This window comes from Camelus dromedarius, chromosome 14 (assembly GCF_036321535.1).
Source record: "Camelus dromedarius isolate mCamDro1 chromosome 14, mCamDro1.pat, whole genome shotgun sequence".
Taxonomy (NCBI): Eukaryota; Metazoa; Chordata; class Mammalia; order Artiodactyla; family Camelidae; genus Camelus; species Camelus dromedarius.
Window position 1 is genome coordinate 65,364,397 of NC_087449.1, and position 25,170 is coordinate 65,389,566.

The 25,170-nt window shown below is 40.8% G+C and overlaps 1 protein-coding gene across 3 annotated transcripts in view; it reads left to right on the plus strand.

Annotated features, from left to right (window-relative positions):
- RERE (arginine-glutamic acid dipeptide repeats) overlaps positions 1-25,170 on the plus strand; it is a 269,676-nt gene that overhangs the window by 114,701 nt on the left and 129,805 nt on the right. For 2 of the 3 annotated variants that reach the window (XM_031463992.2, XM_064494092.1), the window contains 2 exons: positions 1,271-1,367; positions 9,370-9,474. In XM_031463992.2, coding sequence (XP_031319852.1) covers positions 1,271-1,367; positions 9,370-9,474 — 202 coding nt within the window. Of the gene's footprint in view, positions 1-1,270; positions 1,368-9,369; positions 9,475-22,906; positions 23,285-25,170 lie in introns of those variants that run through there. The other variant, XM_031463994.2, reaches the window with a different exon arrangement.

The following is a 25,170-nucleotide window of genomic DNA, read 5'->3' on the forward strand; positions in this document are numbered from 1 at the left end:
ATTTTTGCCTTAAAAAAGAAACAACCTGATCATGTGCTGAGAGCATCTTCCCCTTATACTTGGAGTAGAGATAGTTCTTTGGAAATGACAGTAACTCCATTTTTTATTTCCTTTTTCTCACCTAATGTTGAAGTAATGATACTTAAAGCCCTCTAGGATTGGATTTTCTTTCTTTTTTTCCTTTTCAATAATCTGTATTGTTGAACTTCTCTGTATTCAGGGTTGTGAACACTTCAGTTATCAAAGCAAAACTTTCCTGATATTTTGGAATTCACATTTGAATATAAGAAATGCGAATGAGCTAGAATGAGGTCGAGCATATTTTAAGAAAAAAATCAATAAAAAGGAGCCATTATACATCTAAACAAATGTAATACAGATTTTATGTATGTATCTCATGTGTCAATACAATTATTGAGTAGAAACTGCAATGCCAGAAGGAGAAAAAAAATAAAAAGATGCTCTGAACTACCTTCCTGTTGTTCGGAAAGTCAATACTGAATTCCAAAATATTCGGGAAATGCGCTCGACCTCATTCTAGCTCATTCACATTTGTTGCCCATAAATTATATGAGTTAGAGGTTGTCACTCCCCACTTTCAGATGAGGAAATTGAGGCTTAGAGATGCTAAGGGAGTTGATAAAGCTGCATGTCTTCTGAGTGGAGACTGGGGCAGGGGTCCAGTTGTGTCTGGCCCTGATGCCTGTCCCTTCCCACCCTCTCACACTGCTTTGGTTGACAGGTTTTGAGTCAACAAATCAGCAGTAAAAACATTTTTGATGAATAATGTTCTTATATATTTTACTTTTTTTTTCTTTTTTGAAACTTAAAATCTCTGTTAAAGCCATTAAATTGTGGGTTCTTATTTTAAAGAAGTAGCTTAGTTATTCTTTCAATGGAAACAGTGTGATTTCTCTTTGTCCCAGCTGGGATATTTAACAGTAAAATATAAGATGCACAGGTTCACTAAAAATGTTAGTAGCTAAAAGTTGCTAAGATGCGATGGCTGCTTCTTCTCCTTTTCCTTCGATTTTCGTTTTGCTCTTAAAGCAGACTGGCTAAAGGGTGAAAGCGCACCCAGGAGGGCACTTGGCTCCTGTGTATTATCCCTGTGTGTTACTGCTCTTCTCTGTGTTGCTGACCAGGCCTGGCTATTTATTGTGCGTTCTATAATGGGAGGTGAACCTGAAAGAAGAATTTTGTGAAATTTTCCTAGTTGTTTTGGAAAGCTCAATTTTAATATACTCTTAATGTTTTTTTTTGTGGACAGACTCTGGAAGAGAACTTGTCATAACAGACCCAGTCATCAAGAACCGAGAGCTCTTCATCTCTGATTACGTTGACACTTACCACGCTGCTGCCCTTAGGTGAGTGCCGCAGGTGTGCGGTCCTTCCTGAGGAGGAGAGGTCGTGGAGCGCGGGAGGCGGAGGGTCCGAGCTACCCTGGTCTCTTCTGATAATCACCCCGCCAGGCAAACCACCCCCGGGCCGCAGCAGCCACCCTCCGGGGGGGTTGACTCTGTGGCTGTTAGGATCTTGGGTGTTCCCTCCATCTCCACGAATCTGTGTGTGGTGGGGAACACAATTTTTTTTTTTCTGTTTTGTTTTTCTCTTATGCCCTTTCTGTAGTTTTACATCTTATTTCCTTGAAAATTGGTTGCTGGGTTATTTAGGGTGAGGTGTTAGGATGGTCTGCCAATGATTTCCTAAAGATTGAGTCACTGCCACTACAAACGACAGATAAAGAAATGGATGAAACAAATGTGGCAGCAGGTAATTACATGAGAATCTAGGCAGCGTTTATTGGAATTTTCATTGACCTATTCTCTTAAATTTCTGTGTGTATAAAAAATTTCCTACTGAAAAGCTTGAGGGTAAGGAAAATATATTGAAGATTTTATTCTTAGGTTAACATTGCCACCAGTCTTAATGTCAGGTAATAATGCCAAAAAGTGACCAGGAGCCCCTGCTTTGCACTGTCTGGTATTTTTTTTGTCCCTCTCAAGAAAAAGATACTTGTTTGTTCTGCTATATTTTGTATGTAAGTGGAAGACTCTGGGCTTCTTAAGTGGTAAAGGGAGTAAGACAGGTAGTTTTCTTACACCTTTTCCCCCGCTGGGAGTAACAAAATGGTGAAAGAGCTACTTTCTTTGTTAAAGAATATGCTTTAGAAATAGTCATGGGGGTTTGATGACTTTTAGCTTAACTACAATGAGGTACAGTTATTTCTCTGTTCCTTTGCTCAGATGGTATTCAGTAAAGCCATCTGGAGTCTCTTGTGCAAAGCTACATAGCTCAATCCAGTTACTTCAAGGCAAATTAGTAGCAACTTTTGGAGGGGGTTAGGTTTGTTTGTTTGTTTGTTTGCTTTCATTTAACATATGCTGGGGATCGAACCCATGACCTCGTGCATGCTAGGCATTTGCTCTACCACTGAGCTATATACCCTCCCCACCGGCAACTTTTAATATAGGGAGGATTTTGGCAAACTTTGGTTCAGATAGTCTTTCATATGGTATCTGTTGAACTACTCAGCTCAGCCATTGTGGCGCAGAAGCCATAGGCAACATGTAAATAAATGAGGTAACTCTGTGCCAATAGAACTTTATTTGTGGACACTGAAATTTGAATCTCATTTAATTTCCACATGTCAGGAGATGTGACTCTTCTTTTGATTTTTTTTTTTTTTTTAGCCATTTAAAAATGTGAAAGCCATTAGTTCTCAGGCTGTACAAGAACAGGTGGGCCAGATTTGGCTTGCAGACCATAGTTTGCCAACCCACTAAGGAGTGTATGTGGATAGATCTGGCTTCTTCCAGGACTTTAGATAAATACAGAGAATTCCTGTGGTGTTTTGTAAACTTCTTCCAGAATTCCCTCGAGCTTTCCATGTCTTCTCGGCGGTGGCTTTCCAGTCTGATACGTGCTTGCTGGACAAAGCGGAAGGCAAGCTAATGGGAGGTTGGGTAGATGGTGGAACCATTACACTTTTGGCTAAGTCAAGTGGCTTGATCCTGCGATTGTTTCTTCTCCTGCTTTGCATACTTCCCCCTCCTCTTTCCGTCTCATTTCATTGATCGAGGGGAATGATTTTAAGCAATTTAGACTCCAAGTTAAAACAAGTGAATACGTGAGATCTGTATCTCTGGTTATTCAATGTGCTTTCTTACATTTGCTTAAAATTAATATATTTGAATATTTATCAGACTATTTAGATTTGTGGAGTCATTTTATACTATTTTAGCATTTTTAGAAGAACCAGTTGTCCCAGATAATTCTAGCTGGACCTAGGTGAATTTACTTTAACTAGGTTCACAATCAAGTATGTTCTGGAAATTTGTGTGATTGTATAGGTCACTACCTGTTTCCCAGCCACCAAAGAGCTGAAGTGCTAGAGTGGCCATTCCTTACCTTCTTTTCACTGTGCGTGGGACTAGAACCCATTTTGATTAGTTTTCCCTCTTGTGTTATTTCTTTAAAGTGACCATAAAGTCATTTTATAAAGCAGTCATCTTAAATTTGATCTTATAAACTTCAAACAGAGCCTCTCTTATGTGACTTGACATGTGGGCTGTTTTTCAGAGACACCAGATGACAGTGGTCACATAGTTACTGAACGATCTGGCCTGGTGGCTGCTCAGTCAAGTACCTGTGGGTGTGCTGACAGTTGCCTGCATCTGGAGCTCACCTGTGCGGTTCTCACTGTTGCTTGGGAACCTCGCCGGTTCTCCATGGCACAGTGCTCCCTGCACGGTCATCTCTGGTGAAAGCAGGCTTGAATAGCAGTGCCCCTGGGAGTCTCTGTTTCTTCCTTTTCTCTTCACTAAAGCTAGATTACTTTTAAAGTATGGGGTGGGAGATTAGACTTTTATTTTTCTTACAACTTTCCTTCACCATTTATCCAAAGAAAGGGTTTTTTTTTTTCTCCACAGATATAAAGTAGTATTGCCAAAAATAAATTCAGTTTTGAAAGAGGACAGATAAAATAGTCCATAGGCACATGAAAGAGGATCAAATGAATGTAATGAAAATAACATGGAGGACAAAGAAAGAAAGAAACAGACTAATGGTGCTTAGGGCTTAGCCCCGTTCTTCTTGGAGATCAATGTGCTCCGTTGTGTGGACTCCCTGGGCTCACAGCAGCTCTGCGAGGGCCCTTGCCATTCCATTCACTCAGGAGGAAACTGATGTGTAACTTTCTCTTTCAAGCTGGTGCTTGGGTTGGGTTATAAAGGAGAGAGAGCTTGGTCCTTTAGCCATCCTGAATCAGAAGGAAAACAAAGTCCTCGGCAGCCTCTCTGTGTAGATTGAGATTGTAGCATGTCCCTACCCAGAGTACGTTCACTCCCAGAAGAGGCAGTGTAGAATCCGTGCTGAGGTCCAGCAGTACCGCTTTGCCACTGTTTGCATTCTTGCCTTGGCTGTCTCTCATTCCTACCTTTCAAGGTAAGTTTCTACAGCTGTTCATTTTCTTTTCTTTGTTACATTTATCAATAACCATATAGCAATACTAAGTTAGTTATCTTGAGTAGAGTCTTTCTGAGTTCTCCTTATTCCTAGAGAAGTATTTTTGGTTGACACTGGTATAACAGAAAAGGTTCCAGATTGAAATCAGAAGACGCCAGTTTGACTCCTGCCACATTGTTTTATGACCAAGGTCAAGTTTGTTAACTTTTGTGCCATCTCTTTGACAGACTTTTAAAAAGTCACATGACTAAGTGACAGAACCCTGAACTGGCTCTATACCAGTAAGATAAGGGGCGTGAAGAAGCCTCTTGCAGAGTATCTCACACTCAGGAGCATGAGTGGTGCTTATGCCCATTGAAGTGGAATTGGATTCTTAAAGGCATAAAAGGAGGAAATGAAAAAGCGAAATTAAGTATAATTACGTGTTGAGTTACTGATGGTACAGTTACTCAGCATCTGTTTATTTCTCGGTGGCCTCTGGGTTGGGCTGACTGTGCACTCAGATTGCTTTAGGCACGGGGAGGGGGGGTTGTTTAGCACAGGGAGCCATTCCAGATGCTCTGGGAATGAGCAGATTGGCTTTATTAAGCTAAATAAAAATTGTAGCTTGCATTTGTTTGCTGTGTTAGTTTTTTCACCCTAAGGATCACATTTCATTGATGATCAATGATCTGGAGAGAGTGCTTTGTGATTGACTATGAACACATGACCTGGGCAACATTTTCAGGTTTACTGTGCACTTGTAACAGTGAATTCTCAAGTATTGATTGTGGAGGGCTGGCAGGAGATCATAACTGTCTCATCAGCTTGAGGACTGTTTTCCAACCTTATGATTATCTGCTTCCTATTGGGGAAAAAAAAATATCCTAAGGTAGGTCAGGTCATTAAGCTATCATCTTACCTAGGAATTCATATTAATAGGAATATGTTGTAGAGTGAATCTTCTGGAAGCCCAGGGGCCAAGAAACCCTCAGCTAGGTCTGTAGGGCTTTTTATTGCCCTCTTTCCATCCTGAATCAGTTTCTCTCTTTACTTTGTAATGGTGCTAGAATCATGTATGTATAGTGATTGAAACAGATGAATTACATCTTTGTGCAGTTGCCCCGCCATTCCTTAGAATTCACAAAGTTCCTGTAGCTCCTGCAAGTTCCCTGGGGGCTGTCATGCAGCCTCGGAGTGCTTAGTTTTGCATCTTTCATTATCCTGGCTTTAATCCACTGTTCCTTTTATATATGAAATAACTTTGACCTGTGGCATTTATATTGTTATGTCTATACATGTGTATTACTTGATTAGACACCATAACTTGTCACTTATTTATTTATTCAGTCATCATTTGAGACATTATTGAGCTGCTAGTATTGGAAGGGCTCTGTAGGTGCTGGGAACACCTGAGGAGCATTCTCTCTGCCCTTGACTATGTCACAGTCTTTTAGAAATTCTTTTATTTGGAGCTACTTTTGGAAACATAGAAAAGTTGTTAAGTACTGAGTTTCCACGTATCCCTCTCCCTATCTTTGTTGGTGGTAGCATCTTACGTAACTACAATGCAGTTATCAGAACCAAGAAATAGCATGAGAGCAGCAGCATTGAACTGAAGACCCTATTTGAATTTCATGGACACCTTCCTTCGTTGGTCTGCTAGAAACGAAATACCATGGACTGGGTGGCTTATAAACGACAGAAATTTCTTAGGGCTTTGGAGCCTGGAAGTCCAAGATCAGGGTGGCAGCATTTTTGAGTTCTGGTGAGGGCCCTCTTCGTGGTGCAGACTGCTGGCTTCTCCGTGTGTCCTCACATGGCCCAAGCAGAGAGGACATTGCCAGCTCAGCACCACCAGATTGCCCCCTAACCCCCTTATCTGTGACTTCTCTCCTTAGTCCTGAAGAACTCAATTCTTATTGTTCAAAATACATTTGCTTATTTTTATTCAATTCTGCAATACATGTAACTTAGTTTCAGAAATTGTAACCCATGTGCCTGTAAGAAGCACATTCACTGACTACATTGTTGTCTTTAGTCATACATGGTATGCAGGCAATATCGTGTTTTCCTAGCTCCTTAAGTGTGCTTGTGTTATTCATTTGTTAGACTTTGCATTCCATTTTTGGTTCCTCTTGGTTGATTTGGACTGTTTGTTTACTTTGTGGGTAAGGGAGGGTTGTGGGCTGTTGCTGTGGTCTTGAGGGTCAGAGCTGTAACAACGCTGTAGTCCTCACCCTGCTGCTGTGTTCCCGGCCCCCACTTCTTTCCCCCTCCTTCTACCTTCCTGCTGTAGATGACTGATCACTTACTTCTTAGTTTATCCTCCTTGCATTTTCTTTTCACAAATGAGCAAATACGTATCTGTTTTCTTATAACTTCTTTTCTTTTGTGAAGGGTAGCATACTATCAACATTCTTGCACTTTGCTTTTTCTATGGAGCAGCATGTTCTGGAAATTGCTCCTTGTCAGTTCATAGAGCTCATTCTCCTTCACAGCTGCGTAAACTCCATTGCGTGTATGCACCTTGGTTTACTCATCTGCTCTCTGGTGTATGGGCATTTAGGCTGTTTCCAGGGTGTTTCAATTATGAATGATGCTGCGGTGAATATCAGCAATTGTATTGCCCTTCCTAGGGAACATTCTGGCATCGTTCTTGGTTGTCACAATGATGTGCGTGCGGGTGCTCTGGGTGGAGGCCTGCCATGCTCCTACATGCAGGACAGTGCCGCCAGCAGAGGATTGCTCAGTGTGAGATGTCAGGAGTGCTGAGATTGAGGACCCTGTCTTACACGTACCTGATTTCCCATGCCTGTGTTTAGAGCTGTGGGTTGGTAGGGTTTCTATATGTTTCATCTATTAATTACTCAAGTTTATGGGTAAACTTAAATTTGAGTAATGAGAATAATGAAGAAGAATCACTTTCCTTTAGTAATGAACACTGATGGAAATAACCTACTTCACGTAACGCTGAATAGTATACGGAGTTCCGTGGATTTCTTATTTGATCTTAATATTTTTATGAGATAGGCATAATAGGTTTATGTATACCTATTTAACTGACAGGGGCATAGCTGTTTCTTGTAGGCTTCAGGACTAAACCGTTTCAGATAGATGGGTGGTTAGTTGCAGGGTGAGTGCACTGTCCATCTAGACCAGTTATCTTGCCTGCTTTTTCTTTCCCAGAAGCTCATTTTAGTTCCAGTTAAATACAAGAGGGACTGGTCCTGGGCCTGGGAAGTTGATACCTAATCCACATTTTCCTTTACTTGTATCTTGTTACTGACAAAACAGTGTGCCCAATAGAACTTTCCATGATGATGGAAGTAGTATATAAATCTGTGCTGTTTGATATAGTGGCCACTAGCTGCGTGTGGCTATTTATATTTACATCAATTAAGATTAAATAAAATTTAAAGTTCCACTCTCTTCAGTTGTACCAGCCACATTTCAAGCGCTCACTAACCCTGCATTATCGTCTGACCAGTAGTGCCCAAGGGGCTTCGAGAAATCAGTAGTATTTCTGTTTAATTTTAAAAATGGAGATTGAACTCATCTTACCTTCTGCCCACGCCTGAGGCTTTGGTCACAGATGACTTAAGCCCTGCGGGAAGGGAGGACGTTGCTTTTTAATTTGGTAGGAAGTGAACGAATGTCCATCACCATGTTGACACCCCTTAGTTTCTTTCACTGACGCCTTAGCCATGAGCTGGTGTGTATGTTGTTAACGTGCCGACTCCTGGAGTCTTTGTGGGAAAGGACTGCCTGTTCAGCAGTGGGAGGTCACACCCCTGGAAGCATCCTGCCTGTGCCGTGCTGTGTCTTTGATCCTCCGGGTCCGTTTACTCTGATCGCAGCTTTGGGCTTCCCCTTGACAGCTGCCTTCTGTGACTGCTGAGGGAGTTGAAATTCTTAAGACCTCCCTGCTTTCTTGGGAACTCTCTCACCTCTCCTGTGTATGTGTGTCTGTGTAGTGGGAAGGTGGGCCCTACTGTGTGGGATGATGTTTCTGACATTTACGTTTGGTGCGTGGAAACACTGCTTAAGGAGTTCTGTGGTGGTGTAGAGTTTTCAGCTGTACTGTGGGTTAGCTTTTTTGTTAGTAGATGAACCTGAAGGCCTTATTTCTCTTTATTGCAATATTTCCATGGGAAACTGTTCCAACTACAGTCGTTTAATGTTACCTGAAAATTTGGGAAGAGTGTGTTTGTAGTCAGTATCTTTTTTTTTTTTTTTTTTTTAAATTGGAGGTACTGGTGATTAAACTCAGGACCTTGTACATGCTAAGCATGTGTTCTTTCTTGGGGGGAGCTATTATCCCCCTCCCCGGGAAAGGTGTGTTTTTATGTAAAACCCATCTATATGTTTAAAAAGTTAAAATTTCTCTAGATTTTAATCTCTAAGACAGTTTATTTCTTGCATGCTTATGGAGAAGGAAAGTATTTAACAGTTACTCATTCTACTTACAAGGTAACAGGAAGAAAAGGTCCATTTTGTTTTGATGATTTACAAAGGTGGATTTTTTGGGTAAAGTAATATAACTGAGGTTTAAAATTTTCCCATCGTTTCTAATTTCATATCCTTTCATCACAATCCTGCCCTCAATTTATCTTTGGTTTAGTTAATTTTATTCTAAGACTAAAATGCTGAGCTAAAAGCAATTAGGTTGTAGGCTGTAAAGTTGTAAGTCGTTGAAGCAATCATGGAACAAAAAATACTATGTTGGACATTTTCTTGCTTTGGGGGAACACCCGTTGTTTTGACTAGGTAAGTACAGTTAGTAGCTCTCCTCTGTGTGTTCGCAGACTGCGTGCTCATGGGCTTAGGTGCGTCTCCCGCCGCCCCTCCTCTTCTGGAGTATTTTGGTTTGCAAAGCAGTTGAGGGTATTGCTAACATTTTTTTTGTCTGTTTATTTTCAGAGGGAAGTGTAACATCTCCCATTTTTCTGACATATTTGCTGCTAGAGAGTTTAAAGCCCGAGTGGATTCATTTTTCTACATATTAGGCTACAATCCTGAGACGAGGTAAGTAAGACACTTGGGCCCCCTCAGCGAGGACTTCTGCTTTTCTCGTGTATGTGTCTGTGTGCGTGCACTTCTGGGCAGGTACTGTTAAGATGAGAGAAAAGACACGAAAAGTCCTTTAGTAGACCCCTTTGGAAGATGTTAGAACTGGTGTCTACAGCAGCTTATTGTTTGCTCTTTTTTGTTGTTGTTAAGAAAAGGAAAAGTAAGAAAATTTGGGTTTAGAGAGGGCAAGATAAAGACATATATTTTGTTGATCTGTGTTTTGAACTTACTTATCATGAATTGGGACACCATTACCCTCATGCACATTCAGTCAAGACTTCCATGATACCTTACTGAAAAGGCCATTACAGAAAGTTTATTGATTAGTAATTTGTTCACTTAATAAAATCCCAGGAACACTCACTGAAATATCTCTGGTAAGACTACTGGTGTGAGATGGACACATCCAGTTCTCAACCGTCTTGGTAAGATCTGTGTAACAGGTGGAATCATTATTTTTTAAATGAAAAGCAATAGAGTCAAAATAATTTAACAAAGACTTTTTTATGTCTGTAATAGACTGTAGTTAGTCCTTGGAAGAACTTCTGTAAGAGTACATGCATTCATGCTTATCCTGTATTAATCATGCAACTACAGGTAAGGATTTTAAAAAAACAAAGAATATTATTTAGGTGATCAAGTAGTCTCTGCTCAGAACAGTCAAGACATAGTCTACACATACAAGGATTTAGAAAGAGAGAAAAGATGCTCAGCTCAGGGAAGTTAGTGGAAGAACTCAAGTATAATTGCAAGATGAGTAGTTTCGGGAAAACATCTCCCTGGAGGATACTGAGAAATTATATGTAAAATTTGGAATGTTGCTGTTCAGGTAGTCAACTTGGGGTCAATAAAAGGTGGCACATTATCTGTCATGGCTGCAAGAGGCTGCATACAGCTCTTTCGGGGTGTGTACCCTAGTGACTTTCTCCATATATACACTGGACAGCAACTATTGGGTCGTAGTGTAACGGTCACCTTTTTTGCTTATCTTTTTTTCTGTAGAAAACAGTGAATTTGAGCTCTTTTCATTTCAAAGCATGCCCTATTCTAATGGCAGAGAGGCTGATCAGTGATAATATTTCAAAAGCGTATTATATTAGGAAATGTTTATTTTATGTATCCAGTCATTAACTGCTTGGTCATAGCTTCCTGCTGCCCAAGTGAAGTGTGAAACACTTGAACTTGGATGTCTGTCTAGATATACAGTAGTCCGTTACTCCTCTGATGCCATGTGTATTTCACTATCTGATAGGTAGCTGCCATATTGCACAAGTTAGACTGTATTAGAGAATTGACCCAATAGCTTTTGTGTTTTAAATGTGTAGCTCTTGGGTTCATAACAGCTAATCAAATTTATTTTTCATTAGGTTTGGTTATGCACCTGTTTTTGCCAATTGCTTATTTAAAGTGATACGTAACTGTGTAAGCTAGAAACTCACACATGTTCTTCGCTCATTTTTTATTGTCTGTTGCTGGCAGTCATTCAGGGTGATATTCCCATCAGTTTTGTCTTAAAATGTGGGTTGGATATGCAGTGGAAGGTTTTATTTATCTCGCCTGAAAAAGCAACACAAATGTGTGCCTGTGGCAGTGCGCTTATAGGATCTGCATCCTGAGTCTCCCTTTAGTGCTTTGACCTTCCTGTTCCCGCTGGCTCATGTCTATGCCTGTGCTCCCCATGTCCAGCTTGTGCTGAATATGGTGTAAGTGCTTAAAGGTTGTTGGATGAGTTGAAGTGAGCAGATATTTGAATGTCTACTTACAGATAGTAAGTCTGTGGCAGGTCTCAAACTTCTCACAAAGTCAATGTGAAAACTTGCAGCAGGGGAGCCAGCGTGGCTTAACAGCGCGAGCTCACTGCTTCACCCTCAACGTCAGTTTCTAACTTTGAGGTTCCCACAGCTGCTCAAATTACCAAAAGTGTGTATGTGATTTAACAGAGTATAGAAAACTGTGTTTTCTCCACCTGGCTTACCTACAGCCCAATCCCTAGAGTGCTCAGGGTGCACTCCCTCAGAGAATTCACCTGTTTCTGTCTGCTTCGGTTTTGTGAGGGACGGGGCTGTGTGGTGAGCTGGTTTCTGGTGTAGGTCTCCCTTGTTTGGATGAGCAAGACTAGCATGTAATTGTGGCTGCGTGGTGCTGTGTGCTCATTCCTGGTGCCCTGAATCATTTGGGGAGGCAATGTCAGTGTTCTAACAGCCCTGTGAAGTAGTGCCTGGATCAGTAGGACCCCTGGAAGTTAGGGTGGTGATTCTGTGACTCCAAACTTGATGACTTCTCCTCCCCTTAAGTAGTGTGAGAACTCTGGGTGAGCAGTTAAAGCTGAAGTTCAGGATGGAATTGTGTATTTCTCACAGCAAATTTTCTGATAGTAGTAAAAAATTGATTTATCTTGTTTGCCATAATTTATTTAGCATCTTAAGCTGCAACTGAAAGTTTGTTTTTCCCCCCTAAGTTTGTCATAGATCCTTTTTAAACCCTAGTGTTTAGCTACCTTTCCCCCCAACCTAGTTATTATATTTCTGAATATTATATCTTATCAGGGGCCTGGTTGTCCAGAACGTTTTGGTTTTGATAGTATTACCTTATTGAACACATGCTTGATAGTGGGAAACAGACTTTTCTGTATTCTTTGGTTCATTGCCTTTAAATTTGGCAAGGGTGGATTTCTTGTAATTGGCTAGAATTGATTCGGTATTATAAGGTATACATTTATATTTCATTAATTATTTTTTTCTACTTAGAGTACTATTAATATAATAAAGCACCCACTATAATATAGATTCATAATCTTTTATTTTCAATTCTGAAATCTGAAAGCTTTGAGGATCAAAAACTCTTTATGCTAAGTTGGGTGCTAAAACTCATTTGACCCTGAGGTCAAACTTGATCTGAACTGGTGTGTGGCTTTTTAATTCTTTATTCAGTTCACTTGATGCGAATTTGCACAACTTCCACTACAGAAGTACCAGTGTGACAGAACAGAGGTTATTCCTCAGACACTGCTGGGGCCTTGCATAGTATGTGACGTATTCACTGCAGTGCCTTTCTGAATCCACAAGTTCTGAATTCTTGAAATCCTCTGATCCTAAGGACCTTTGCTAAGGGATTGTGACACTGCATTCTTGGTAAGCCATGACATTTAAGGAACAAAACTTGGGCAAAAAATGTGGGAGTAGATGTTTCTAGCTTCAGGTAGGATGAGAGGCTGGCAAATGAGAGAGAACTTTGAACCTTTGGTAACTGGCTTTGCTTTTGGAGTTTGTTTTGACATTTCTGCACTCAGGGAGTGTTCCCTTTTGCTCAGTAGATTAGAGGCACTCCAAATTTACTTCTGCAGTCAGCATTCCCTGAAACATAATGTCATTATATTCTCATTTTGTTCGGAGCGTCTGATCCAAAATCTGGTTAGAAACTTAAAGTCAGTGAATTTCAGCTCAGAGGTCCTAATACATAAAGTCAGTTAGACCTTATATATATTTAACCAAAACACCAGCATCCTTGGTTAAACTAAAGTAGGTTGGTCCTAGCTTATAAAAAGGGATGAGTGTAGGGACCTTGTTACATCCAGCCTTTTACTCTCCTTAGTTGCTTTTTTATTTGTCTGGTACCTCATGGCCATTAATTTGAGTGCTTGATCCTTTTGTTAAGACCAAAAACCTGGAAAGATCTCTCCTCCTCTTCCTCGGACCCAGGCAACCTGGATTCCAATTCTGTGCTCCCACTTCATCTTTCTGTCCATGGGTGAAGCTTATATTTCCCAGACTCTGTTTCCACTTCAATAAAATGAGGCTAACGAAAGCTACCCATTGGGTAGGTTTTGTAAACTGTCATTTTTTTTGTTGCTTCTTTGGAATTGCAAAAATAATTATAATTTTCCTTTGAAGAAAAAGTTGAAAAATATCAAAGTTTTTTTTTTTTTTTTTGAACCCTGTAAAATGTGAAATCCAAAAGCAGAACATGAGCTGCTTCCTAAGATGTCTGGATTCTACCAGGTAGACCGTAACCCGTCTGGTTGATTTGCTAACATACGGAAGTTTGAGCACTGGAGATTCTTGACTTTGTTTGGAGTATTAATTATAAAATTCTTTGAAAATATACAGCTGCTCAAAACGTAGGGTAAATTTTTCACTGACCGTAATGAAACTGACCCAATAATTATAAAAAACAAGTGGTATTGCTGTGAAATAATACATGTCTCCAGTCAATATTTTATTGAAAAATTGAGAACCAAAATTGAAAAAAATATTTGTTGAGAAAGAGATTTGGGCATTTTATAGCAAACAGACCTGTCCTCTGTATAGCACGGAGGGTTTGTTGAAATTCTGTTGTTCGTTCTTTCACCTCAGCAAGTTCAGCCTATTGGCCAGTGCCTTTTTTATCGTACTTTGACCTTTTCTGAATCTGTGCCTTTCGTTTCTTAGAAAAGTTCTGCTTACCTTTCTGCCTCAGGCCAGTGAGTTAGGAGGGGAAGGAAATGATGGCGAATGGAGTCCCAGTAAGAACAAAAGATGGCATAGTGGCCATTTGAGAGGAGGTGCCTTTCTTGGTTTATTTATTTAATTTTTTTTTAGCAGAGATACTGGAGAGTGAACCCAAGACCTCATGGATGCTGAGTACACACTCTGCCAGTGAGCTATACCCTCCCCACGAGATGTCTTTACTTTTAAATAATTAAGCATGAATTTTCCCAGGAACCAGTCTGTTTCCCCTTGCTAAATAAGAGTTTCTTAGGTCCCTAAAGTGCATTCAGGAATAGTGAAGAGAATGTATTATTTAAAATGTAGCATTCTGTGTATCGGTGTCACTGAGCCGTCCCGCTCTCTAATACTGGCTTATGCAAGTGTCAGAGGTCTCTTCAGAGGCTTGGTCTGCAGCATGAAACGTGATTATGTTCTTGGTTCTTTGCTTCTTGAATGTGAGTCTTCTCTTGGTAATAGCTGCTCTTCTGTCTAACCCAGGAGAGGACGTCCCCGGTCATGGGATCACCTGTAACCTCCTGTGCCCTCTCTGCTTTTCTTCTTCCAAGAAAAGGAGGGCTTTTTAAAAAACAATATTGAGGTTTAAGCATTACTATTATTATACTTAGTAGCAATCACAAACTGAGGCCCTTGCAAGGATTTATATTTAATCTCTCCCATGACCGTGGCAATGTTATGTTACTAATAATAGCTATAGTTAGTGAGGACTGTGCACCTGGCACTGCTCTGAGTGTTTAACTTTCATGGTTCATGTTATTTTATTTTGTTTTGAAACAATATCAACCTTACAGAACAGTCGCAAGCACAGTAGAAGACCTTTGCTTAACTGAACTGTTTGAAAGTATGTTGTCAGCAAGAGGCTGTATTATTGTATATTTCCCATGAATAAAAACATTCTCTTACATAGCCACAATGCAGCCCTCAAAATCAGAAAATTCACAAGGGACTATTACTGCTCTGGAATGTTCAGACCCCATTCAAGTTTTATAGCAAAGGGAACCCAGTTCAGCATTATGGATTTAGTTGGCATATCTGTTTAGGCTCCTTCAATCTGAAACAGTCTCTTAGTCTTACCTTCACTTCATGACCTTGGTACTTTGGAAGATTATAAGCTAATTATTTTGTAGACTTTCCCTCAGTTTGTATTTATTTTGTTTATCGTTAGATTTAGGTCATGTATCTTTGACGGGGACAATACAAAAGTCGTGTGTTCTTTTTATACATCCTATCAAGTGCTACACAATTCTAGTTTGTCCCATTGCTGGTAATGTTCATTTTGATTTGTTGAATAAGGTGGTGTCTGCCAGTCTTTGGAATTGTGCAAGTTCTCTGTTTCCTTTTATAGTTGACGACTGCTTTGTAGGAGGTTGCTTTGAGACCGTATAGATATCCTCTTCCTCATCAAACTTTGAATTATTCATTCATTTATATCAGGATGGCTTGATGGCTGCTTGTTTTATTCAGTCGTTTGTAGTCTGTTACTATCATTCATCTGGGTCAGATTGTCCCAGATTTTGGAGAATGCTATTTAGGAACCCAGATCTGGTGTTAGGTGTGTGTGTTACTTTGTATCCCTGCTCTCAGGCTTGGGGAAAGGACGGAGGGAGACAATGTGCACTTTTAGCTTGTATTTCATTGTGTGTGTGTGTGTGTGTCCCCATGAGTTCATACCAGATTTTCTCTGTGTGTGTGTGTCTATGTATGTATCCATGAATTCATACCAGATTTTCTAATTCTAATCCAATATCACAAGTTTCCTGCTAGTTTTTTCCCTTTTTCTTTATTTGTGATTCTCATCTTTAACAGTGGAAAAGGATCTGTAAAAAAGAATATATATGTAGCTGAATCACTTTGCTCTATACCTGAAACTAACACAACATTGCAAATAAACTTAATTGAAATCAATTTTTTAAAATTACTTAAAAATTATTTTTTAAAAATGTGGAAAACCGTATCTCATTGTCTGTAATATTTTTACTTAGAATTTCTTGTCACAGCTCTGCTCTCTCCCACACATGGGTGGGTTTTGACATCTTGAGCTGTATTTTTAGTAGGTTTATCATATGATACTCCTTAGTGTTACTCAAGGAATCAAATTTTGTAATGTCATCTGTCAAGGTGTGTGGGAGAATAGCTGCTACTACCATGTAGTGGGTGCTGACTTTGCACTAGATCGTTTAATTTTTTAAATATGTTTTTGTTTTGTTTTTTAGGTTTTTTGTTGGGGGAGTTGATTAGGTTTATTTATTCATTTTTTCATGGAGGTACTGGGGATCGAACCCAGGACCTCGTGCGTGCTAGGCATGTTACTACTCACTTTTCCACTGAGCTATACCCGCCCCCTAAATTGTTTAATTTTTAAATTACCATAAGAGCTCAGTGAAGCTGGTAATATCTTTATTTTATAAATGAAGAAATTGATGCTATATTAAACAGCTACCTAAGGCACACAGTTAGTAAACAGGAAACCCCCAAACCTATTTGACTCAAAACATGTGCTCTTAATTTCTGTGATTTCATCACAGATTGGGTCACTTACAAGTGAATTTTCTTATGGCTAAGCTGGCAAATAACTTTTAGTTTTTCTAATGAAGAAAAAAGTATGTGTTCACTGGAGAATAACTTGACAAACACAGAAGTTAAAGAAGCAAACTGATAGAATATGTAATTCTATAACCTATATTTGAGTTTTTCCTTAAATATACATCTGTGTGCATATGTATAGGTATATGTGTATATATTAAGATTGTCATCAAAATATTCTTTATATATGATGTACATATCATGCATTCCTCTATTCATTCATCTTCTATTATGAGCAGAGTACCATGTCATTAAACATTTTACAAAAATATTTTAATGAGCACCTTGTATAGGCCATCATATGGATGTCCCATAATTCATCTGTTCTCATATTGTTGAACACTTATGGCTTTTCCAGTACTTAAATAATATGGTCAGATAACACTGTGACCATCCTTTTTCAACATAAATATTTATACTTCACCTGGAAAGTGGCACTCGAGATCCCCTTTATCTCAGTTAATTTGGAGTTCTAAATTTGTTTCTGTTTTAGTGAAGCCACCTTTTCTACTCATCACAGCTCGTGGCAGTTGTATTGCTTTCAGGTACAAGAAGCTAGAGCTGGGTATAAATATTTTCTTGTTGCTTTTGCTCTGCCATCACACTGAACTCTCAGAGCATTTCCCTGAGGTGGCACGTGTTGGAGACAGTTGAGCACACAAGTCCATCTGGAGACACAGCCTAGTGAATATAAAAGAACTTTAATAAGACCCCAAAAATCAGATTTGTTAATTCCAAAAAAGGTTCTGCCAGTAAATATCTACAAATGTTGAATAAAATACAGCATAATAAATGCAGAGCTGAGCTTGCAAGAATGAGGAGAACTGAGAAGTTCAGCAGCCCACAGTGAGAAGGTCGGGTCATCGTCTGTCTCCTTCACGCAGGGTCTTTGGTTTTAACACCCACCAGGTACAGGAGATGAGGTCTTGATTTCAAGTGTTTTGGGAGTTGGAGCTGAGAGCCTGTACAAAGTTAGGATCAACAAAGGTCTGTCCTTTTGGTGGAAGGTGAACTAGGGTGAACTACCTCTGGAACTGGAGGGAAGTGACAGGGAAACCTTTTTGGCTTTGGGACTTTAGATCAAAAACAGAAGAGGAGGAATAGAAGGAGAATTCCCCTTACAGTTCATAACTTTGGGCCTTGCCACCATGAGTGTTGGGGCTTGAATTTACACTCTTGAAAAATACGAGAACTCCAGGATGAAAAGATAATGTAAAAAGTGGTCTTGTACCAGTGAGCTGCCCTGGACAGCTGACAGAAGCACACGTACAATTATGGAGAAGGACACACCCTCATTCAGAACCTGCAGGGGTATCTGCAGATGCAGATCTTTGAATGCTGAGCTCACTGTCAGAAATTCCAAAATGTTGGAAGAAACTATGTGCCTTCAACTTGAGTCAGGTAAAACAGTTGATGAGATACACATCTGAGAACTTCAGTGCCAGAGCTGTCATAAAGAGACTATGTAACAGACTTTAAGTAGAATTTTTATTTCTCTCTCAATAAGCCAAGTTTGAAAGGAAGCAATCCTAGGCTGGTATGAGGCCCTCCAGACATCAGAGACCCACCCTCTACTGTCCCTAACTTCAGCTCTTACCTTGTGCCCAAGGTGGTGATGGAATGGTGGCCCTGACATCCAAATTTAAGGCTGGAAGAAAGAGGATGTGGGTAAAAATGCATGCCTTCTCCCTTTAAAGACCGTTTTCATCATTTGTACAGGACACTCCCTTTCTTCTCATTAGATGAAAAAAAAAATTAGACTCACACTTTATAGGTGAATTCTACCAGTGTTCCAGAGAACAGAGAAAGATGGTGTACGTTCCCCAAGTTATTTTATTAGTAAAACCTTTATATCAAAACCAGATAAAAAAGTAAAATTTATAGGTTAGTCTTATAAACAGGCATGTAAAATGTTTAACTAAAATATTAGAAAGTGGAATATGCAAAGCATGAAAAATAGGCTTGTCCAAGTTAGTCGGGTTTATAGAATACAAGGATGGTTTAATAATGATCTGTTACTGTATTTTATAAAGTTTTAAACATATTGAAGAAGAAAAAATATACAGTCATCTTGATGTAGGAAAACACTTGATAATATTCAACACCCATTCAGTACTAGGTGGGGGGAAACTCTTAACGAGTTAACTGTATAATGAAACTTCCTTATTCTGGCAGAATACTTACCAGACACCTACAGCAAGGACCATACTTAAGGGCCGTGTTGGAAGTGTTTTCTCTAAAATCAGAAAGAATAGAAGGATTCCCATGACCGTGAAGACATGAAAAAGAAAATACACGAGAATCGAGAGTGATGAAATGAAACTTTATTAAGATGGTGCAATAGTTTTTAGCATAGAAAATCTGAGAAAACATGTGAACAGATAGTTAGAACTGACAGATAAGTCAGCCTGCTTGCTGGCTGTAAGACCGTCAGATGTAAAAACTCAGCTGCATTTCCACACAGCAGGGACAGTCACAAAATAAAATTTAAATGAACTGTTTCTGAAACCTTCCCTTCTCTTGAAGGGAAAGTAGTACTAATAGGAGTCAGGGTATCTTCTTTCCAGCAAGTGTTTTTTTCTCTGGAGTTTCCTGAATGTTACTTTTCTTTGCTATTTTTGCTTTACAGTTTCTTATTGTAAATACATTTTTCTATTTTTGGTAAGTAGAAAAAACTTTAAAATTAAATCTAGGAAGTGTCCATGTTACAGCTGTTACTTTACCTTTGATGAACAGATTTTCTGCTCACTAAAAATTAAGTACTAGAATGGACAGAGTGATTGTTCAGTCAGTTTTTGTATAATATTAATTTTTAATTTTAGAAAAAATATTAATATAATATATGCTTTTCACCTGCTCAGCCCCAACTCCCCTTTGTTTAGAAGTGCTAATCCTTCCCCTGTTCTCTCCGGGTTAGGGGTTAATTGGAGGCGAGAGGGGGTCTAAGATCCAGGGACAGCGGGGAGGTGCTGGGATCACAGGACTTCTGGGGAGACCCAGCAGCAGGCCTCAGAAGGAAGCACCTGGGGGCCCGTGTGCAAAGTGCGGGCATTACCCTGCAGGCAGCACGACAGACAAGGGAAGCAGGAGTGAGGTCCGGGCAGGTTGTCAGCAGTAAGGAAGCATCTAGTGTTCAAGACCAGTGGAGAAGGCAAGGCCTAGGTCCTCGAGGCCTGTCAGCACTGAGTAGGTTCCAGGTGTCCTCAGTGTAAGACAAGACGTCAGTGGAAACAGGGCCTGTTTCTAGAATTGGAATGTATGGTTAAAAGTGCACACTGGCTTAATTACCAAACCACCAGGTTCCAGGGCTCCCTCATTTCCTCTGATGAGGAGGCCTGAGCCCATATTCTGAGGCTGGATTGAACTTCAGCTGGGTCTTCAGTGGATTTAGTTTGGGGATTAGAGAGTGCTCTGGAAGCAGGTAGCGAGGCAGGTCACTCACTGCCACTGGTGTGTCCACTCTCCAGATTCCGTGAGGAGTGAGGGCTGAAGGCTACTACCAGGTATTTTTTGTTTTATATATTTAAAAATTTTCTGCGTGTAATTTTATATTCATAACTAAGAGTTAAAGTTTAGCACGTGGAACTCATGTGTCTTTCACCCAGTTCACTAGTTGTTAACATTTTCCAGTATTTGCTTTATTATTTTATTTGTATTGATTTTACTTTATGTGTTACCTTTTGAACTTTACTACAGATTTGCTGATCATCTGTTTTGCCGTGATGTTCTCTGTGTTTGTCATCCTTGATTAATTATTCTCTCCATAGTATTTTCCTTTCCTGAACCATTTGAGAATGAAATGCAGATGTCAAGTTGCTTTCCCCTTAAATATTTAAATGTCCAAGAACAAAGACATTCTCTTACATAACCTATGGTATAGTTATCAAAATCAGGAAAGTTAATGTTGCTATAATACCATATAGTCTAATACAGTCCACATTCAAATTTTGCCAGTTTTTCTAACACTGACCTTCATAGTGATTTTTCCCCTATGGTCATGCATTGGTGTTTAGTTGTTGTATCTCTTTAATATCCTTTGTTTTCATAACATGTTTCCTAGCCTTTTGTTTGTTTGTTTGTTTTGTTGTGATATTAACATTTTTGAAGAGTAGAAGCCAGTTTTGCCAAAATTCTTCGATTTGTTGTGTTGATACTCCTCACGATTAGATTATCTTATGTAATCCTTCTAGGTGTAAACTATGTGTGAGTGCTACTGTGCCGTTCTCAGTGCATCCAGTTATGTATATTTTTGAGGTACAAAACGAGAGACTTGTGTGGCTTCAGTGAAGAGTATTTTGAGCTTAGCATCTGTTAAGAGAGTTGAGGCGCCCCAGCAAAGGGCGTGATGAGTTAAGGTTCAGCAGGAGAACAGAGTTCTCCCTCAGATGTGCAGGCTGCTCCTAGTGAAGAGCTGTCTCCAGAGAGGAGCTTGTTGGAGGAGGGCGTGGCTTCTTCACACGGGAGATTGTGAAAGAGAGGAGGCCTCAAGAGTGAGCCCTGGGGTATGCTGCCTGAGGGGTCATGGGAGGAGGAAAGCCTGTCCAAGTGGTATGGAAAGGACAGCTGTGGGCTGACAGTGTCAAGAAAGGCAATGAAGAGGGTGTTGACATGGGCAGGGTTCACTCCTGGGATCCAGTATCCCAGAGATGCGGCCGTAGGATGTTGGTAACTTGCCCCTAGTGTTGCTCATGGCATTTTGTGGGACCAAGATTATAGTCCACATTTCTTGACTTGCCATCACAAGAACTGTTTGTATCCTGTGTTCCATGGAACAGCTCCCGTGGTTTTTCAGAGTAATGATGAATTTTTAAAATTATTATTTTATGCTGATTTCTCCAAGTAAGTAATTTACATGTGAAAGGGTTTACTTATTTTTTTAAAGCACTTTTGAAGGAAACATTTTGGTGGTCATATTTATGCTGTTTGGCTGCTAGGTTCCAATTCAGCTGCTCTTGTTTTTAGAAAGTCTTTGTCTCTAGACTGTTTCTAGTCAAATTTCTAGGGACATGATGTCTCAGATAGCAATAGGTAAGGTGGTCGTCCAATGTGTAGACACTTGCTTCATGTGCGGGGTCAAAAGTAAAACTTTGACCAAACTGTGTTTGGCATTTCTTGTGTAAATTACATTTTCAGCAAGATGAAAATTTTATTATTTAATCATAGTCTCAATTTAGTTTATTTGAGAGCATAAACAGGGACACTGAGGAAGGGAGATGGGTTCTGTGTTTAGGAATCTTGAGGACACTGAATCTTCTTTTAAGCAGGTTTAATTTCTTCACACTCCATTACATTTGTGGGAAACAGAGTTGGTACTGCCCCTTCCTACCCTCTCTTGTCCTTTATAAAATTTTGAGAGTTTCATGGTATTCCTTTTGTTTTAACATTATAGCTAAGTAATCATATGTAGAATCATTTCTTAGTTTGCAAATGGAAACTAAGCCGACGTCCACATGCAGAACTAGGATTTCTTACATGGCTGACAGCCCAGTTTGCCTACTGTTGGAGGTAGAGGTTGGGGAAGAGGCCACAAAACGTGTTTTTAAGGATTTTTAACAGAAAATGTTCTGGCTGGTGCTGTGGGCAGTGTGAAAACTTCGTGGTGCTCAGTGTGACCAGGATGGTGTGGTCTTCCTTATGTGGCTTTAGAAGTCTTTTCTGATTAAGTTTGAAATGAATTTAGCTTTCATGGGCAGCGTCACAAAGAACTGCCTGGAGTTTTGAGTCGAGACCGACCCTGAGGTGGTCAGGTGCTCGGGTGTTTGTGGCAGGGTGTTCTCTGACCTCCTGATCTGAGCCTTCCTGCGCTTCTTGTTGTGAGAAGGACAGTACTTGTGCTGCACACCCTTGATTGGGTTAGTATCGAGTTAGGAGATATTTTTATTTATTATTCAGGTGATTTTAGAACTTCTTATCTAAGGGAGACTGAGCTCTTTGCATAAAATACGGTGTTCTTCATTTGCATACTCCACTTGCTGGGCCTTCCACCCTGTCTGTAGCCGTGATGACACCCAGTGCTCCGTAACTTGCCCAGCACTGTTGCTGTGGCCCTTTTCCGAACGGTCAAAGTCTCCAAAAACAAATGTGTGGGGTTGCTCCCCTTGAGTAGCCACTGCTGTGTTTTTAAGTATACTGCAGTATTTCTGTTAATCAGTCTCACAGAGACTCATTCATATCTGTGCTTTTTGATTCTGTTCTTTCTTGATGATCTTGTTATTTAAAAGCATAATTAATTTTTTTAAAAGAAAAGACAGAACAAAACTTGTTGTCTTGACCGAGCCTCTCGACGGCCCTGCTCGCCGAGTGCCCGGGGTCGGCTGTCTGGATCCCCCTGCCAAGGCCCCACTTCCCTGCACACTAGCTTGGTGTGCGGGAGGCTGCGGAGGCTGCCGGCTGGGCTTTATTTACGGAAACGGCAGGGCTGAGATTGATTGCGCCGAGAGACAGTGTGTGGATGAGGGAGGGTCACAGCACATGCTCAGTCCTGTCAGTGTGGGGGGAAGTTTCTGCGTTCTGCGTGAAGGCTTAGGTCATAGCACAAGCTCAGTGGAAGCTCTCTGAGGTCTCTCAGACGGCATGTGCCTCCATTTTGAGTTGTTAGAGTAGAAAAGGGCAGAGTTTCCACAGTCAGTAGAGAGCCGAGGACACAGCTAGACTCAGCAGAGCCTGTTAGTCATGGACGAGCCGCTCAGCCCCTGCAGGTAGGCTCCCTCCTCTGGCCTCACCTCCAGAGTGATGGTGTCGCTGCCCTTTCTCACTTCGGAGGATGTTTATGAACCATGCCATCATTCCCGGTGCTCGTTCTGAGCCTGCATCAGCCCTGGCTGGCCTGGTCGGTGGTGTCGCGAAGCGTGAGATCAGAGCTGAGAGTGGGGTCTCCTCAGAGATCATTAAGCAAATGGAGAACGTTCTGGGTCCCCCTGGTCCCTGTCCTCTCCCCCTTCCCCTCACCTCTTCCTCTCCGGGTGCAGTTTTAACCCGGGATTCGCTGGGTGTCTGGTGCTTGTTGGCCTTCAGGCACCTGCAGAGCAAGCCCGCAGGCTGGCCGGCCGGCTGGCTGTGTGGCTGGTGGGACCGGCGGGCCGAGAGCCGCTCTGTTTGGACGGTTTAGGAAGGGTGGTAGGTGGGCAGCTATTGGTTGCTTTGAAGGTGGGTGGAACTTGTTTTGATTGAGAGCCTGTTTGCTTGAGCAAATTATAATTCTTGTGCTCTTTTTCTGAAGTCTGAAAATGAAATGGTGCATACGTTTTGACATACGCAGGGGACAGTTGTGGATTATGGTTGCAACTGTATCACCTTAAAATGGATTTTTTTTAAGAAATGATAACTTATATGTCACATAATTTTCTATTGCTTCCAAAGGAAGCAGTCCATCCTGTCTTTTGGAGCTTATGGACATTTTCTTGGCAATTAAAAAAGAAACATGTGCATTGACATTTGTGTTAGAAGTTGAGATTCCAGGGTTTTTGTTTATTTTGTTTGTTTCAGCAAAGATGGCATTTGTTGTGTATGTCTGTTTTGTTGTGTGACTTGTGAATTCTGTAGGGGAGGAGTAAAGGGAGGAGTTGATGCCTGAGAAGGTGGAGGCATTCCCAAGACCGGGTTTTGTGCCCTCTGCTTGGTGGGACTGGACTCCAGTCTTTTCTGTGAGGGGAGGTTATGCTTTTTTGTGTGTCCTGTTTGCAGACAGGGCTCAGACAGACAGCTCTCACTGGAGTTAACTTAGGGAGCCGATCATAATAAGCAGATTTAGGACAAGTTGAATTCTTACCCGAATAGATATTAAGTGAAGTTTTTGAATTGTATTAATTGTTCCTTTTTGTTTCCTCTCCCCTTTCTTCTGATAGAAGTTGGGAACAAATTTTGAAGGGACACTTAAGTTTTGCGCATTTGTCAGGGTAAAAGGTAGCATGAAATACAGAAGAACGTGCAAATGAAAAACTCATAGGTGGGGGAAGACCTTTACTGCACGTTGATGGTACGGGGAGGAATTCTTCACGTGAGCTCTTCGTGGTGTATCAGTGTGGAGCTGTGTGTGGTTAGCTCCTGTCAGAGGAGGCCCCTGATTTACAGGATGGAAAATTTTTAGGAAGGCAAATGATGAATTATACCAGTGAAAATATTACTGAAGTAGAATCTGGCTCCTAGCAGGTTCAATTTTAGGATTGTAATGAAGGAGATGACTTTACAGGGATAACTTAGGGTTAATGCACTTTATCACCTTCCGTTTTTTGCTCTCTTTCTCCATTCATGTCAGGGCTGCCTTCCGCTTATGATCACGTATATTTGAACATTGCGTTTGGAAGTTTTGGGCAGATCCCCCTTTTACTTCTCCCCGTACCATGTAGTGTTGCTTCTGAAACTTGTCTTCTTTCACTTCCCTTGGAAGTGCCGTTGCTCTTCCCGCTCCTTCTGTGAGTCTGGAAGGGCCCTTCCTCCAGACTGAGGGGCTGGGCCTGGCGCATGTGGGACCCTTGCAGGACTCGAGTTTCTGACTCGGTTCAGAAAACCCATTGTCTGAGTCAGGGGAATACTTGGTAGGAGGACACTGGAACTGCCTTTGTGTTGTTCTCTTCAATTCTTCTTC